Here is a 19,353-nt window from a genome sequence, read left to right on the forward strand (position 1 = left end):
CTATACCTTTTCTCAGTACCGGTGACATCACTGAGAGTGCAGCCTATACCTTTTCTCAGTACCGGTGACATCACTGACAGTGCAGCCTATACCTTTTCTCAGTACCGGTGACATCACTGACAGTGCAGCCTATACCTTTTCTCAGTACCGGTGACATCACTGAGAGTGCAGCCTATACCTTTTCTTAGTACCGGTGACATCACTGAGAGTGCAGCCTATACCTTTTCTCAGTACCGGTGACATCACTGAGAGTGCAGCCTATACCTTTTCTCAGTACCGGTGACATCACTGACAGTGCAGCCTATACCTTTTCTCAGGACCGGTGACATCACTGAGAGTGCAGCCTATACCCTTTCTCAGTACCGCTGACATCACTGAGAGCACAGCCTATGCCTTCACTAGTAACCAGTGGAATTACTGAGGTCCAGCCTATATAGTTACTATTATTTATTTATTTATTTATTAGCAGGGTATATTTACTAATGGGAGTTCTATTTCACAGGGGATGTAGCTATAGGTAACCAATCAGATACTATCTACTATTTTCTAGAAGGTGCTAAATAAATAAGAAGTAGATTCTGATTAGTTGCTAAATAAATAAGAAATATATTCTGTTTGGTTGCCCATAGCACCATCCCATCTGAAATAGAACTCCCATCTTAGTAAATGTCCCCCTAAGAGCCTATTATGTCACTGAGAATCCAGCCTATAGAGTCAGTGGCATCACTGAGAAATCAACCAATAGAGTCACTGGGAGTCTGTAACATCACTAAGAATCCAGCCAATAGATTCACTAGGAGCCCATGACATCAATGAGACTACAGCCTATAGAGTCACTGGGAGCCAGTGGCATTACTGAGAAATCAACCAATAGAGTCACTGGGAGCCTGTAACATTGAGAATCCTGCGAATAGATTCACTAGGAGCCCATGACATCAATGAGAATCCAGCCTATAGAGTCACTGGGAGCCAGTGGCATCACTGAGAATCCAACCAACAGAGACACTAGGGGCCCATGACATCACTGAGAATTCAGCTTATAGAGTCACTGGGAGCCTGTAAGCATCATTGAGAATCCAGCCAATAGATTCACTAGGAGCCCATGACATCACTAAGAATTCAGCCTATAGAGTCACTGGGAGCTCAGCCCATGACATCACTAAGAATTCAGCCTATAGAGTCACTGGGAGCTCAGCCCATGACATCACTAAGAATTCAGCCTATAGAGTCACTAGGAGCCCATGACATCAATGCGAATACAGCCTATAGATTCAGTAAGAGTCAACGACATAACTTGTACTGAGTTTTAGTAACCTTAAAACAATACCCTTCATTGGTGTCACTAGGTTCTAGCAAATGGACCGGCTGAATTCTCATGAATATTGGTTCAGCGCACAAAATGGCCGTCGCCTCTCGGATAAGTTAACCAAGTGCACTTTAATATGCAATCAAGTTTGATATTTTCTTTCACGGTATCGCCGTATTTCACTTTATATTCTGAGTTGTGGCCCTCGTGGTTTCCTTCCTGTCACACATCCAGGCTGTCCGTCCATCCAGCTCTGCTCCGCTCAGACAGTGTCCCGATTTCTCCTTCCCTCTGTTCTGACTGAGCTCTTCAATGTCATCACATCCCTGGCCAGTGACACCAATGTCAGAGTGTTTGAAAAAAACATGTAAGTTGTAAATTCGCTGCATTTAGGGCAGATGTGTGAACTATGATAAATACATTGGGGGAGGGGTCAATTTTGGTAAAATATTGTAGTTATAAAACAAAAGAATTTTAAGAAAATTACTTTTATTCTGGTACATAGGGGAAGATTTGTAGCACTGCAGATGCTGAGCACCAGAGGGCACAGACTCTAAACCAGGGGTGGCCAAACTGGTCCTCAAGATCTAGCAACGGTTCATGTTTTCCAAATCAACTAGCTGGTGCACAGCTGTAGTCATTACTAACTCACGTTCCCCAAATTACCTAGCTGATGCACAGATGTAGTCATTACTAACTCACATTTCCCAGACTCCCTAGCTGGTGCACAGCTGTAGTCATTACTATCTGTCATATTTCCCAAAATCACCTAGCTGGTGCACAGCTGTAGTCATTACTAACTGTCACATTCCCCAGATCAACTAGCTGGTGCACAGCTGTAGTCATTACTAACTGTCGCATTTCCCAGACTCCCTGGCTGGTGCACAGCTGTAGTCATTACTAAACTGTCACATTTTAAACCTGCTGCATTCATTCCTACTATAGATCCACAGGTTGCCTGAGAAACATGAACGGTTGGTAGATCCTGAGGACAGGTTTGGCCACCCCTGCTCTAAAACATATGTGCTCATCTCTGGGAAAATAGTGCAACAGACATTTTCCTGACTATCTCTCTTCTGTCTATGCGGAAAACACTGCTAAAATGGCAGCTGTGCCATTTTCTGGTGATTTCATCTGCAGCACTGCTGCCATTGGTGTGGGACTCTGGAGAGGTCCCTTGGATTTATGATTTTCTTTGAACCCAAGGTCATAACATCTTCATTCATTAAAAAAAAGCTCTTCGTTAGGATCTGATTGGTTGGTACTTTTATAGATGTACATACAGATAGTGGTAGATGCTCAATTAGTTCAGTAACATTACCCAGGTGCATGAGGGAGGGGTTAAATACTGGGTAAGTAAAACAAGACATTTTTTCCCTCAGCACACTGGGTAATGTTAGTAACCAATCTAGAACACTACATGATAATAGAATTCAGAGATATTGGTTACATATACCTGCGCAGGTGTATGCTATGCCCCCAAGTCGCGTCAAGGCTTCTCTGATTATTGGGGGTCCCTAGTGCTATATCTAGGTGCAGGGTGCGGCACCCCAAAAACCATCATAAGCTGGGAAGCCCAGTGCGGCACGCCAGTGAAATACTAAGTGTTAATAATTAGTGATAAGAAGCCGAAGCTATATATAAAGAGAGAGATAAATGAAATGTAATTAAAATAAGAGAGAGATAGTGTTAGTGAGGGAAAAGTGTTAATAGAATGTAAGGGCATGCCGCACTAAAGCCACCCAGCCCATCCAGTCCAGGAGCAGCGCACCCCACACCACCGTTACCCTAAATTGGGTCTACGATTAACCAGCAAGGAGCCACATGATAATTACTTGGTATATTTGAACTAAGAGCTACCTACCTTGGAGCAACCCCAGACTACTCCATGTGGCATATCAGGACCTGCATCTCCTCCTAATATGGGCTCCCTTCTGCCTCTAACAACATACATACAGATAGTGGTAGATGCTCAATTAGTTCAGTAACATTACCCAGGTGCATGAGGGTGATGTCCAAGGTTTGACAAATCTCCCCCATAGTCTATTTCATACTGAAGTGTTTATTGTTCCAGTGGCTCCAATGGATCGGTGTTTGCTCCTTATTCTACCAACCAGCACAGCCCAGCACGACCGGCGTCTGCCCGCGAAATGATCCTGCTGGGGCGGAACTTCCGTCAGTGGAGATACAGCACCGAGCAGGGTGAGTCGCTCCGAAAGACCCTGCAAATGGGGTTCCATGTCTGCTAGACCCCAGCAACTGTAGTTTGATGCAACCAAACTTTAACTTGTGCCATCAATTCTTAATCATTGCTCACAGTCCATGGAGGTCTTCTGTGCGGGTAATGACCTTATGACTTTCTGAGACTTTGTTCTTTGCTCCCAGTGTATTCAAATGAGGAGGAGGTGGAGACAGAGGATGGGGATAAGGAAAATAATAATGGTGAGGGCTGCAAGTTGGACAGCTGTAAGTTGGTTTGTGTTCTATGCTGCTGATCACCGTGGGTGGTGGTTGTGGTGTGAGACTCACCAATAGGGGTGCGTAAGAGTATCTGTCCTCACTTCCTGGCATCCCAGAATAGTACAATCGGTGCCACTGAGGAAGCAATGTTGCCACCGCCTCAGTCACCGGTCCTGCATGGTTACGGTCCTGGATACGACTGTTGGGGTTTCAGCTAGGAAGACCGGGTGAAGGGCACTTTAACAAAGAAGATAAGAAACACCTTTAGGCCACTTTATTGGAGGAAAGCCACCTTGACCCCTTGCGTACTGTCTCTTCTACTCACAGCTCAGAAGGGATACCAGCGTTTTGAGGCCATGGAGCTCAGCTCCTCAGAGAGACCTTTGGATTTATCCACTTCAATTCGTGGTTTGATTCCCCGACAGAGGTTCCTGTTGATCGAAATACAGGACAAAAAGGTGGCGATCATTTTATACTGTGATATTTCCGTTTGATTTCAGAGCCTCTGGCACCAGGATTTGTTCTTTGTCTAATGTGGTCTTTCTTCTTACCTCCACCAACAGCTCACTCTTTACACCTACAATTGGTCCCCAGATCTTGGGGCATCGCTGAGCCGTTCCCTGGTGCGTTTAATCCAGTGGCAGAATGCTCGGGCTCACGTCGTACATTGTCTCCTGAGCCAGAAGTTAGGACTCTTCCATCACTACTGTTTCTCGGACACCCCTTGGCACGAGGATAGTAAGCAGGTAACCCCTCACTGTACTTCAGAACATGCTTACGGGGACATTGCATTCCATGGGGACATCTGTTGTATGAGCCAGACACAGCCTGCAGGAGCTCAACTGACAAAAGTTATTTCTGCCACGGCTGAAGGCCCGAACGGATTCTTTCTAGATCTGCCTTGAAGTGCTGGAAGGGGGTCTTATGTCATAGTTGTCACCTGGGAGAAGGGCAGGGAGAGGTTACAGCCACTCAGTATGTAGTGGGATAGGTTAAAGCTGGAATGGTCTGGATCAATTAGGTTAGTCTCTCTCTCTCTCTCCCTCTCCCTCTCCCTCTCCCTCTCCCTCCCCCTCCCTCCCTCCCTCTCCCTCCCTCTCCCTCCCTCTCCCTCCCTCCCTGTCCCCCTCTCCCTCCCTCCCTCTCCCTGTCCCCCTCTCCCTCTCTCTCCCTCCCTCTCTCTCTCCCTCTCTCTCTCCCCCTCTGCCTCTCCCTCTCTCTCTCCCCCTCTGCCTCTCCCTCTCTCTCTCCCCCTCCCTCTCGCTCTCCCTCTCTTCCCCTCCCTCTCGCTCTCCCTCTCTTCCCCTCTCTCTCTTCCCCTCCCTCTCTTCCCCTCCCTCTCTTCCCCTCTCTCTCTTCCCCTCTCTCTCTTCCCCTCCCTCTCTTCCCCCTCTCTCTCCCCCCTCTTTCTCTCTCTCCCCTCTTTCTCTCTCTCCCCTCTCTCGCTTTCTCCCTCCCTCCCCCCTCTCTCTCTCTCTCTCTCTCCCTCTCTCTCCCCCCTCTCTCTCCCCCCTCTCTCTCTCTCCCTCTCAACCCATCTTAACTCTTTGAGAGCCAACATTGCTCAAAATGCCAGCGTCGATCACAGCGTCTGTTCTTTTAGTATAAATACAAATACAGCCAAGGCAATTCATTGTTTAGTTAAATTTTGCACCCAAAAAAAGAACAGTCACTGTTGGCGGTGCTGGCAGTTTTAGTGGATATTTTGGGGATCTCCAACAGCAACGTTGGCACTCCCAGTTCACGACTGTTGGTACGTCCCATCAGCTGTGACCCTGGCCTGTTTTCGTTCTTCCCACCTTCTTATCGGCAGGTGGGATTCAATGTCCCGCCTACCGATCGTCGAAAAGGGGGCTTGCCCGTGTAAACGGCCGTGGATTGTCGAGATTTGCAACGCTCGTTCTCGGCAAAATGAGCCCGACTGTTTTTAAAGTTGGGCCTGTTCTGTCGAACTGCCTCTTCAATGCTATTGGGGTAATACGCTTCTCCACCTGCATTTGCATTGCTTACGGATTGCATATGATCAGCTGCTAGGAGCATCTTGGCATATGTGATCCTTACTAAATCCAGTCCATGATTTCCAAACAGTACTGTACAGATAGAAATAAGTTTTCTGTAGTAACTGTATCTGGTTCTAAAAATACAGTAATAGTAATGCTTGCTTCTGGGTTTTGGGAATAAGCCGGGAAACAAAGGCAGGATCTTGTGTCCCACATTTGTACCATTGTCTTTGGCAAAATGGTCTCTTTTTTTATTTTATTTTTGGTATAAGCATGAAGGGCCTGATTAATTGTTGCACACTAATGCATTAACGAACCATGTGCACTGCAGGTGGGGCAGATGTAACATGTGCAGAGAGAGTTAGATTTGGGTGGGGTGTGGTCAAACTGAAATCTAAATTTCAGTGTAAAAATAAAGCAGCCATTATATACTCTGCACAGAAACAAAATAACTCACCCAAATGTAACTATCCCCACACATGTTTCATCTGCCCCAACTGCAGTACAGCATGGTTTTGCATTAAAGAAGGAGTTTGCTTTTGCAAACCAACCTTAATCACCTCCAATGTGCGAGAATATGTCACTGACCGGAGTTGCCTAAAGCAGGTCATCTCCATGGCAAAAATGATGGGTTCCATGACATGCGTGTCATCAGATGGGGTGTTTTGAAACGTCAAATGATAGTTTTTTTTTGTTAAAGTAATAAGCTATTAACAATTGAAAAAAAAATCCAAAGACAATCATTTTGTGCTTAAAAACCTAAAAATAAAAATGCATTGGGGACCAAATATTGTACAAGCGCCTGATTCATATATAATTCCTCTGTCATTTAACCAAATATATTCAGACTCATGATTCATCTATAATTCGGGAAAATGAATTCAGACACATGAACCATCTAAAAAGCCTTCCTTTAATCTATTACCCCCCTCTAAGAGGCTTTTTAAATTCCCCAGTGACACACTCAGGAACCTTCTGTTCTACCCTGCAATGTCCCCACACAGTTATGGAAGCGGGTTCACAGTTCCTATATGAGCTATTCTCAATATGGTTCTCGGTGTACTTCAGAAAATCCTCATGTTTTTAATGAAACGCCTTCTGTTTACACTGAGATAATGGGCATTCTTTATTAACCAGCTATAAATCTAACAATTTATCGGCTTCTGGTAAAAGAAATATAAGGTCCAGAACAATTCCGACGTGACCTTAATCATTTGTCGATATGGGATATGAAATCTGATGTAAGACCGTAATAACATGCGCAGGGTCAAATCAAGAGAGGTTTTGTTCCACACTGATCCTAATATTGTTATTACGGTTATTAACATAAAAGGGACGTACCTACTTCACATGACGTCAGCGCCCTCCCTGAAATTCGGCCATCGCCTTTGGAAATAAAAATCAGTCTAGACTGACTTTAATTTGCAAACAGGTGAAATATAATTCGATGGTGAACGACCATCTAATGAGTTTTTTTCGCCCGCATGCGAGGGGATGTGCAAGGGTATCAGCCTATTGGTAAATCAGGCACTGCCTTTAAGCCTTGGTGAACATGTGCAGGAGAAGATGTCAGCATGACAATTTTGACCATCTTGACGACCATGACACTGAGGGCCTTATTTTGGTTCATTCTTTCTGACAAAATCCTTCTTAGATGGGCAAAACCATGTGCACTGCAGGTGGGGCAGGTGTTACTTGTGCAGAGAGAATTGGATTTGGGTGGGGTTTTACTTCAAAGTGAGATCTATATTGCAGTGTAAAAATAAAGCAGCCAGTATTTTCCCTGCACAGAAACAAAATTACTCACCCAAATCTAATTTTCTCTGCACATGTTACATCTGCCCCCCCCTGCAGTGCACATGGTTTTGCCCTTCTAAGAAGGATTTTGTCAGAAAGAATGAACCAAAATAAGGCCCAGAGTGATTGGTGATTATCTGTTTTGTAAGCATTTCCGTTTATTGCATTTGTATTTGGCTTCTTTGTGCAGTTAAGGCTTTTCTGAACCTGTTGAAAATGGTGGTACTCTTTACCTAGAAGGGCGGCCATCGCGGGCATCGCATGTACCAAAAAATTGCATGCGATGCGACCGACGCGATTACCGCGATTTCCCATAGGGAACAATGTTAAATGTCCCAATTGACCCGATTTTCCATAGGGAACAATGTTAAAAGGCCCACAGAGGCCAAATAGGCACCCTGAAGTGTGAAATGGCCCCCCCAATTGTTAACGCCACCCCACGATCAATGTGAACCCGAAGCGTGGCGAGCGGCGGCGGTACGCGTCCTCCGACCTTTTCATACCCCCACTATCCACGTCGGCGTGGAATTGAGAATAGAAAGTGTGGCGAGCACAGTGAGCCACCGAGCCCGAAGCGTGGCGAGCGGACGCTTCACCTGTAAAGCCCGCGAGGGGACGCGTATACCTGTGAAGGTGTCCGCGTCCCCTCGCGGGGCACGCTACGCTCGCCACGCTTCGGGCTCGGTGGCTCGCTGCGCTCGCCACACTTTCTGTTCTCAACTCCACGCCGACGTGGATAGTGGGGATATGAAAAGGTCGTAGGACGCGTACCACCGCACCTCGCTGCGCTCGCCACGCTTCGGGTTGACGTTGATCGTGGGGTGGCGTTAACAATTGGGGGGGCCATTTCACACTTCAGGGTGCCTATTTGGCCTCTGTGGGCCATTTAACATTGTTCCCTATAAAAAATCGGGTCAATTGGGACATTTAACATTGTTCCCTATGGGAAATCGCGGTAATCGCGTCGGTCGCATCGCATGCGATTTTTTGGTCGCATGCAAAGCGACCGGCGCGATTTTTTAACCTTACGATGCCCACGATCAAAATCGTGGGCGCCCTTCTAGGTAAAGAGTACCAAAATGGTTTATGTTGCCCTTTATGCATTTGACTGCTGTATGTAGTACTACTACTACTACTACTACCTGTTAGTACTATTACTACTACCTGTTAGTACTATTACTACTACTACTACCTGTTAGTACTATTAGTACTACTACTGCTGCTGCTACTACTACTACCTGTTAGTACTATTACTACTACTACTACTACCTGTTAGTACTATTAGTACTACTACTGCTGCTGCTACTACTACTACTACCTGTTAGTACTATTACTACTACTACTACTACCTGTTAGTACTATTAGTACTACTACTACTACTACTACTACCTGTTAGTACTATTACTACTACTACCTGTTAGTACTATTACTACTACTACTACCTGTTAGTACTATTACTACTACTACTACTACTACTACCTGTTAGTACTATTAGTACTGCTGCTACTACTACTACTACCACCTGTTAGTACTATTATTACTACTACCTGTTAGTACTACTACTGCTGCTGCTACTACTACCTGTTAGTACTATTACTACTACTACCTGTTAGTACTATTACTGCTGCTGCTACTACTACTACCACCTGTTAGTACTATTACTACTACTACTACCTCTTAGTACTATTACTACTAGTACCTGTTAGTACTATTACTACTACTACTACTACTACTACTACCTGTTAGTACTATTAGTACTACTACTGCTGCTGCTGCTGCTACTACTACTACTACCTGTTAGTACTACTACTACTACTACTACTACTGCCTGTTAGTACTATTACTACTACTACCTGTTAGTACTATTATTACTACTACTACCACCTGTTAGTACTATTAGTACTACTACTACTACTGCTGCTACTACTACCACCTGTTAGTACTATTACTACCTGTTAGTACTTCTACTGCTGCTGCTACTACTACCTGTTAGTACTATTACTACTACTACTACTACCTGTTAGTACTATTACTACTACTACTACTACTACCTGTTAGTACTATTAGTACTACTACTGCTGCTGCTACTACTACTACTACCTGTTAGTACTATTATTACTACTACTACCTGTTAGTACTATTACTACTACTACTACTATTACTACCTGTTAGTACTATTACTACTACTACTACTACTACCTGTTAGTACTATTACTACTACTGCTACTACTACCTGTTAGTACTATTACTACTGCTACTACTACCTGTTAGTACTATTACTACTACTGCTACCTGTTAGTACTCTTACTGCTGTATTGTTTTTTTTTCTCATTTTGTCACTTTTTCAGGATCCCAACCCATTCCTAAACTCCACCTTAGAGGTAGATGCCCTTATCAGAAGCTCCACACCACCACCTTACAAAGAGCAGACGCGGCTGGGAAACTCCACCCGCAGCCTCCCAAGCTTACACTACCCCCCAGACATTGTGCCTTTCGATGAGGTTCTCAGGGATGTCATGCCTATAAAACCCATGCACCTCTCCCCTGAGGTGGAGACTGTGTCATGCCACGGAACTCAGTTCTTGGAGATTAAAAGCACGGAACGAAGAGGTAAGAAGTAGGAATTATCCTGTAATGCCCCATTGCTTGACACCGTCACACAATTTACATAGTGGAGAGCCAAAAATTCCACTGCTGCAGTATCCACTCCTCAATAAATGAATTCATATTGCATGTTCGGTGCGCTGTTCTGCGAGTGCGGCGGTGGCATATGCGTACTCTTGTATCTGTTGTAACATCCACGTTGCCCTTTTCTAGAGATGGAGAAGCAGCTTAAGATTGAGAACCTCTTTGTGACATGGCAGCAGAGGTCCGCGCAGTCTAACATGCCAATCAGTGTAAGTTCAGCTCCACCCACCAACGTGCTTCTCCCGTTCCTATTACCACTTCCTTACCCTCTGTCTGGCCCACAATATTGCTTCGCTCACCTACTTCACTTCCGCAGGCTGCAGACTTGGACACCCTGAAGCAGTCTGCTCGGCTGGTTCATTACTGTGCCACCCCTCTGCTGTTCGATCCGTCCTTCCAAGCTCAACTCCAGAGTGACCAGAGCAGGAGTGAGGGCAAGGTATCCTCATCTCATTCGAGGTAGGCGACCTGTGGTCCTTTTAGTTGTTGTGGAACTACAAGTCCAAGCATGCACACGCTGGGGCTCTGGTGCCACAACAGCTGGAGAGCCATAGCCTGCTGATCCTCCGCATTTCACTACATGCTATTGTTGCTCCAGCACCGCATGGATCTGACTTGTTTCACAAATGAATGTCATTACCCAGAAACGACACCAATCCAACGACTCGGGGGCGTCCGGCAGAGATCGCAGTTACAGCTGCGACTCGAACGATATGCCGCTCAGCAAAGTCAAGGAGGAGCCGTGGCTGCAGGAATTGTGCACGGCATTTATGCAGCAGTATATCCAGTACCTGCAGAGCACCGGATTTATCCTGGTACAGCTTCGCCCGGCCTCTCCTGTCCGCAGGTGGGTGCTCATTAAACACATTTCCAATGCGTTTTTGGTGCATGCCTTTAGGACTCAGAAAGCCCTTCTGAAGATGTGTACTTTTTGATGGTTGCTTCAGTCATGCCGTATAGCCCAGCTTGGCTCAACTCCACTGGGCAAAACCATGCTGCACTGCATGCAGTTGGGGCAGACGTAACATGTGCATAGAGTGTTAGGTTTGGGTAGGATATATATTTTTTTCTATGCAGGGTAAATACTGGCTGCTTTATTTCTGCACTGCAATTTAGATTATTTAGTTTAAACATCCTCCACCCAAATCTAACTCTCTGCACATGTTACATCTGCCCCACCCACAGTGCAGCATGGTTTTGCCCAGTTGTGTGGGTATTGTTTGTCTTTGATAACAAACCTGAATCAGGCCCATGCGCCATATGTATATTTGTGTGGGACTGAGTTTGTTAAAAGTAGAGATGAGCAGGTTCGGATTTACTCACCAAATAACTACGTTTATCTTATTGGCTATCAGCTCTCACATGTTTTAGAGAGCCAGTAAGATGCTGTTTTTGAGATCTGAGTAAATCCGGACTACTCATCTGTAGTGAGACTGGCTCCTACGTGATTGGCTGTGGCTTTCCCTTGCGCCAAGTTCCTGGGTGCTTCAACCGCTACTTTTTATGTGTGTGATAACAATTCCTGCGTGGTTTTAGCTGCTCTTGTGACTTGTAGTGCAGGGTCACCCAGTAAGCGAGGACACATCTGAATATGAATTTACAGAGTTGATTCCCAGTTCCAAAAGGATTTAGACGAAAAAACACACAAAATATCACAGTGGATTAGCTTGTGACACTTATGTATGTGCGTATATAAAATACACATATGGGGTAGATGTACTGTATGAAGCTCATATTAATGTTCTCCGATGTTGGCTCTCACATATGGGGGTAGATGTACTGTATGAAGCTCATATGAATGTTCTAAGATGTTGGCTCTCACATATGGGGTAGATGTACTGTATGAAGCTCATATGAATGTTCTCAGATGTTGCCTCTTATATATTGGGTAGATGTACTGTATGAAGCTCATATGAATGTTCTCCGATGTTTGCTCTCAAATATGGGGTAGATGTACTGCATGAAGCTCATATGAATGTTCTCCGATGTTGCCTCTCACATATGGGGTAGATGTACTGTATGAAGCTCATATGAATGTTCTCCGATGTTGGCTCTCACATATGGGGTAGATGTACTGTATGAAGCTCATATGAATGTTCTCCGATGTTGGCTCTCACATATGGGGTAGATGTACTGTATGAAGCTCATATGAATGTTCTCAGATGTTGGCTCCCACATATGGGGTAGATGTACTGTATGAAGCTTATATGAATGTTCTAAGATGTTGGCTCTGACTTACATATGGGGTAGATGTACTGTATGAAGCTCATATGAATGTTCTCCGATGTTGGCTCTCACATATGGGGTAGATGTACTGTATGAAGCTCATATGAATGTTCTCCGATGTTGGCTCTCACATATGGGGTAGATGTACTGTATGAAGCTCATATGAATGTTCTCAGATGTTGGCTCACATATGGGGGTAGATGTACTGTATGAAGCTCATATGAATGTTCTCCGATGTTGCCTCTCACATATGGGGGTAGATGTACTGTATGAAGCTCATATGAATGTTCTCATATGTTGGCTCTCACATATGGGGTAGATGTACTGTATGAAGCTCATATGAATGTTCTCTGATGTTGGCTCTCACATATATGGGGTAGATGTACTGTATGAAGCTCATATGAATGTTCTCAGATGTTGGCTCTCACATATGGGGTAGATGTACTGTATGAAGCTCATATGAATGTTCTCCGATGTTGCCTCTCACATATGGGGGTAGATGTACTGTATGAAGCTCATATGAATGTTCTCAGATGTTGCCTCTCACATATGGGGTAGATGTACTGTATGAAGCTCATATGAATGTTCTCAGATGTTGGCTCTCACATATGGGGTAGATGTACTGTATGAAGCTCATATGAATGTTCTCAGATGTTGGCTCCCACATATGGGGTAGATGTACTGTATGAAACTCATATGAATGTTCTCCGATGTTGGCTGTCACATATGGGGGTAGATGTACTGTATGAAGCTCATATGAATGTTCTCCGATGTTGCCTCTCACATATGGGGGTAGATGTACTGTATGAAGCTCATATTAATGTTCTCCGATGTTGCCTCTCACATATGGGGGTAGATGTACTGTATGAAGCTCATATGAATGTTCTCAGATGTTGGCTGTCACATATGGGGGTAGATGTACTGTATGAAGCTCATATGAATGTTCTCCGATGTTGGCTCTCACATATATGGGGTAGATGTACTGTATGAAGCTCATATGAATGTTCTCTGATGTTGCCTCTCACATATGGGGTAGATGTACTGTATGAAGCTCATATGAATGTTCTCCGATGTTGGCTCTCACATATGGGGTAGATGTACTGTATGAAGCTTATATGAATGTTCTCAGATGTTGGCACTCACATATGGGGTAGATGTACTGTATGAAGCTCATATGAATGTTCTCAGATGTCGGCTCTCACATATGGGGTAGATGTACTGTATGAAGCTCATATGAATGTTCTCCGATGTTTGCTCTCACATATGGGGGTAGATGTACTGTATGAAGCTCACATGAATGTTCTCAGATGTTGGCTCTCACATATGGGGTAGATGTACTGTATGAAGCTCATATGAATGTTCTCCGATGTTGGCTCTCACATATGGGGTAGACGTACTGTACGAAGCTCATATGAATGTTCTCAGATGTTGGCTCTCACATATATGGGGGTAGATGTACTATATGAAGCTCATATGAATGTTCTCAGATGTCGGCTCTCAAATATGGGGTAGATGTACTGTATGAAGCTCATATGAATGTTCTCCGATGTTGCCTCTCACATATGGGGTAGATGTACTGTATGAAGCTCATATGAATGTTCTCAGATGTTGGCTCTCACATATGGGGGTAGATGTACTGCATGAAGCTCATATGAATGTTTTTAGATGTTGCCTCTCACATATGGGGGTAGATGTACTGTATGAAGCTCATATGAATGTTCTCCGATGTTGCCTCTCACATATATGGGGTAGATGTACTGTATGAAGCTCATATGAATGTTCTCCGATGTTGCCTCTCACATATATGGGGTAGATGTACTGTATGAAGCTCATATGAATGTTCTCAGATGTTGGCTCCCACATATGGGGTAGATGTACTGTATGAAGCTTATATGAATGTTCTAAGATGTTGGCTCTGACTTACATATGGGGTAGATGTACTGTATGAAGCTCATATGAATGTTCTCCGATGTTGGCTCTCACATATGGGGTAGATGTACTGTATGAAGCTCATATGAATGTTCTCTGATGTTGCCTCTCACATATGGGGGTAGATGTACTGTATGAAGCTCATATGAATGTTCTCCGATGTTGCCTCTCACATATGGGGTAGATGTACTGTATGAAGCTCATATGAATGTTCTCCGATGTTGGCTCTCTCATATATGGGGTAGATGTACTGTATGAAGCTCATATGAATGTTCTCTGATGTTGCCTCTCACATATGGGGGTAGATGTACTGTATGAAGCTCATATGAATGTTCTCTGATGTTGCCTCTCACATATATGGGGTAGATGTACTGTATGAAGCTCATATGAATGTTCTCCGATGTTGCCTCTCACATATATGGGGTAGATGTACTGTATGAAGCTCATATGAATGTTCTCCGATGTTGCCTCTCACATATGGGGTAGATGTACTGTATGAAGCTCATATGAATGTTCTCCGATGTTGGCTCTCACATATGGGGTAGATGTACTGTATGAAGCTCATATGAATGTTCTCCGATGTTGCCTCTCACATATGGGGTAGATGTACTGTATGAAGCTCATATGAATGTTCTCTGATGTTGCCTCTCACATATGGGGGTAGATGTACTGTATGAAGCTCATATGAATGTTCTCCGATGTTGCCTCTCACATATGGGGTAGATGTACTGTATGAAGCTCATATGAATGTTCTCCGATGTTGGCTCTCTCATATATGGGGAAGATGTACTGTATGAAGCTCATATGAATGTTCTCCGATGTTGGCTCTCTCATATATGGGGAAGATGTACTGTATGAAGCTCATATGAATGTTCTCTGATGTTGCCTCTCACATATGGGGGTAGATGTACTGTATGAAGCTCATATGAATGTTCTCTGATGTTGCCTCTCACATATATGGGGTAGATGTACTGTATGAAGCTCATATGAATGTTCTCCGATGTTGCTTCTCACATATATGGGGTAGATGTACTGTATGAAGCTCATACTGTATGAATGTTCTCCGATGTTGCCTCTCACATATGGGGGTAGATGTACTGTATGAAGCTCACATGAATGTTCTCAGATGTTGGCTCTCACATATGGGGTAGATGTACTGTATGAAGCTCATATGAATGTTCTCTGATGTTGGCTCTCACATATGGGGTAGACGTACTGTATGAAGCTCATATGAATGTTCTCAGATGTTGGCTCTCACATATATGGGGGTAGATGTACTATATGAAGCTCATATGAATGTTCTCAGATGTCGGCTCTCAAATATGGGGTAGATGTACTGTATGAAGCTCATATGAATGTTCTCCGATGTTGCCACTCACATATGGGGTAGATGTACTGTATGAAGCTCATATGAATGTTCTCCGATGTTGGCTCTCTCATATATGGGGAAGATGTACTGTATGAAGCTCATATGAATGTTCTCTGATGTTGCCTCTCACATATGGGGGTAGATGTACTGTATGAAGCTCATATGAATGTTCTCTGATGTTGCCTCTCACATATATGGGGTAGATGTACTGTATGAAGCTCATATGAATGTTCTCCGATGTTGCCTCTCACATATATGGGGTAGATGTACTGTATGAAGCTCATATGAATGTTCTCCGATGTTTGCTCTCACATATGGGGGTAGATGTACTGTATGAAGCTCACATGAATGTTCTCAGATGTTGGCTCTCACATATGGGGTAAATGTACTGTATGAAGCTCATATGAATGTTCTCCGATGTTGCCTCTCACATATGGGGTAGATGTACTGTATGAAGCTCATATGAATGTTCTCAGATGTTGGCTCTCACATATGGGGGTAGATGTACTGCATGAAGCTCATATGAATGTTCTCAGATGTTGGCTCTCACATATGGGGGTAGATGTACTGTATGAAGCTCATATGAATGTTCTCAGATGTTGGCTCCCACATATGGGGTAGATGTACTGTATGAAGCTCATATGAATGTTCTCAGATGTTGGCTCCCACATATGGGGTAGATGTACTGTATGAAGCTTATATGAATGTTCTAAGATGTTGGCTCTGACTTACATATGGGGTAGATGTACTGTATGAAGCTCATATGAATGTTCTCCGATGTTGGCTCTCACATATGGGGTAGATGTACTGTATGAAGCTCATATGAATGTTCTCCGATGTTGGCTCTCACATATGGGGTAGATGTACTGTATGAAGCTCATATGAATGTTCTCAGATGTTGGCTCAGATATGGCGGTAGATGTACTGTATGAAGCTCATATGAATGTTCTCCGATGTTGCCTCTCACATATGGGGGTAGATGTACTGTATGAAGCTCATATGAATGTTCTCCGATGTTGCCTCTCACATATGGGGTAGATGTACTGTATGAAGCTTATATGAATGTTCTCATATGTTGGCTCTCACATATGGGGGTAGATGTACTGTATGAAGCTCATATGAATGTTCTCCGATGTTGCCTCTCACATATGGGGTAGATGTACTGTATGAAGCTCATATGAATGTTCTCCGATGTTGGCTCTCTCATATATGGGGTAGATGTACTGTATGAAGCTCATATGAATGTTCTCTGATGTTGCCTCTCACATATGGGGGTAGATGTACTGTATGAAGCTCATATGAATGTTCTCCGATGTTGCCTCTCACATATATGGGGTAGATGTACTGTATGAAGCTCATATGAATGTTCTCCGATGTTGCCTCTCACATATATGGGGTAGATGTACTGTATGAAGCTCATATGAATGTTCTCCGATGTTGCCTCTCACATATATGGGGTAGATGTACTGTATGAAGCTCATATGAATGTTCTCCGATGTTGCCTCTCACATATATGGGGTAGATGTACTGTATGAAGCTCATATGAATGTTCTCAGATGTTGCCTCTCACATATATGGGGTAGATGTACTGTATGAAGCTCATATGAATGTTCTCCGATGTTGCCTCTCACATATGGGGGTAGATGTACTGTATGAAGCTCACATGAATGTTCTCAGATGTTGGCTCTCACATATGGGGTAGATGTACTGTATGAAGCTCATATGAATGTTCTCCGATGTTGGCTCTCACATATGGGGTAGACGTACTGTATGAAGCTCATATGAATGTTCTCAGATGTTGGCTCTCACATATATGGGGGTAGATGTACTATATGAAGCTCATATGAATGTTCTCAGATGTCGGCTCTCAAATATGGGGTAGATGTACTGTATGAAGCTCATATGAATGTTCTCCGATGTTGCCTCTCACATATGGGGTAGATGTACTGTATGAAGCTCATATGAATGTTCCCCGATGTTGGCTCTCTCATATATGGGGAAGATGTACTGTATGAAGCTCATATGAATGTTCTCTGATGTTGCCTCTCACATATGGGGGTAGATGTACTGTATGAAGCTCATATGAATGTTCTCTGATGTTGGCTCTCACATATATGGGGGTAGATGTACTATATGAAGCTCATATGAATGTTCTCCGATGTTGCCTCTCACATATATGGGGTAGATGTACTGTATGAAGCTCATATGAATGTTCTCCGATGTTTGCTCTCACATATGGGGGTAGATGTACTGTATGGAGCTCACATGAATGTTCTCAGATGTTGGCTCTCACATATGGGGTAGATGTACTGTATGAAGCTCATATGAATGTTCTCCGATGTTGCCTCTCACATATATGGGGGTAGATGTACTGTATGAAGCTCACATGAATGTTCTCAGATGTCGGCTCTCACATATGGGGGTAGATGTACTGTATGAAGCAGTGATAAGCGTGGAGACGTGTACATCTTCCCAAAGACTTATCAAAAGTAAAAAGCAAGCCTTGTGTAGATAGTAAACATCATGGACACTTTCCGGCTTCCCACTGACACTTTCTCCCCATTTTATGGATATACCGAAATTTCAGAGGTTAATTTGCCTATTAAAGGTAAGTCCCTTGATGTCGTTATTACCAGAGGAGGATCCAGCTGTGCAAGGCACTCGAAAAGATACCCAATTTAATGCATCAACTCCATTCACCGTTTCAGCATTTTGTCTTTATCAAGGTGATGGGCCTGGAATAATGCGATTGGTTGGGCTATGTCTTGTATGAAGTATATCCAACTGCATTTCCCTTCTCTCCCACCACTTTCTCTCTTGTAGCACGGCGCGGATTCGACCTGTGACCTCACTGGCCCCGGAGAACAGAGCCTCCAAACCCAAAAGTGAGGGTAGCCCTAAGGTGAGTAGGAAGTGCAGTATGCATGTGACCATTATGTGGAAGACCAGATAACTGGGCATAGTATGGTTAATGAGGATCCAAGTGTTTGTCTCGGGTAACATTGCATAACACAGGGCCCTAATAAGTAACATAGAAACATAGAATGTGACGGCAGATAAGAACCACTTGGCCCATCTAGTCTGCCCCTTTTTTAAATGTTACCTCAAACCATGGGCCTTATTCTGGTTCACTCCTTCTGGCAAATTCCTTCTTAGATGGACAAAACCATGTGCACTGCAGGGGGGGGGGGGGGGCAGATGTAAAATGTAGTGGGAATTAGATTTGGGTGAGTTATTTTGTTTCTGTGCAGGGAAAATACTGGCTGCTTTATTTTTACACTGCAATATAGATCTCACTTTGAAGTAAAACCCCACCCAAATCTAACGCTCTCTGCACAAGTTACATCTGCCCCACCTGCTGTGCACATGGTTTTGTCCATCTAAGAAGGAATTTGCCAGAAGGAGTGAACCAGAATAAGGCCCCATATTTGATCCCTATTTTTTGTAAGGCTATCAATATGCCCATCCCAAGCATGTTTATATTGCTCTACTGTATTTGCCTCTACCGCCTCTGATGGTAGGCTATTCCACTTATCCACTACTCTTTCTGTGAAGTAATTCTTCCTCACATTTCCCCT

At 43.9% G+C, this 19,353-nt stretch overlaps 1 protein-coding gene across 4 annotated transcripts in view; it reads left to right on the top strand.

The window, feature by feature from the left end:
* Window positions 1-19,353, top strand: part of SZT2 (SZT2 subunit of KICSTOR complex) — a 140,664-nt gene that overhangs the window by 96,039 nt on the left and 25,272 nt on the right. For 2 of the 4 annotated variants that reach the window (XM_083157533.1, XM_083157534.1), the window contains exons 56-64: window positions 1,541-1,673; window positions 3,381-3,508; window positions 4,094-4,224; window positions 4,330-4,512; window positions 9,912-10,173; window positions 10,381-10,460; window positions 10,568-10,690; window positions 10,896-11,098; window positions 18,599-18,677. In XM_083157533.1, the coding sequence (XP_083013659.1) occupies window positions 1,541-1,673; window positions 3,381-3,508; window positions 4,094-4,224; window positions 4,330-4,512; window positions 9,912-10,173; window positions 10,381-10,460; window positions 10,568-10,690; window positions 10,896-11,098; window positions 18,599-18,677 (1,322 nt within the window). Of the gene's footprint in view, window positions 1-1,540; window positions 1,674-3,380; window positions 3,509-3,691; window positions 3,773-4,093; window positions 4,225-4,329; window positions 4,513-9,911; window positions 10,174-10,380; window positions 10,461-10,567; window positions 10,691-10,895; window positions 11,099-18,598; window positions 18,678-19,353 lie in introns of all 4 variants that reach the window. The other 2 variants (XM_083157531.1, XM_083157532.1) reach the window with 2 other exon arrangements.

Source organism: Crinia signifera, chromosome 8 (assembly GCF_055691185.1).
Source record: "Crinia signifera chromosome 8, ASM5569118v1, whole genome shotgun sequence".
Taxonomy (NCBI): Eukaryota; Metazoa; Chordata; class Amphibia; order Anura; family Myobatrachidae; genus Crinia; species Crinia signifera.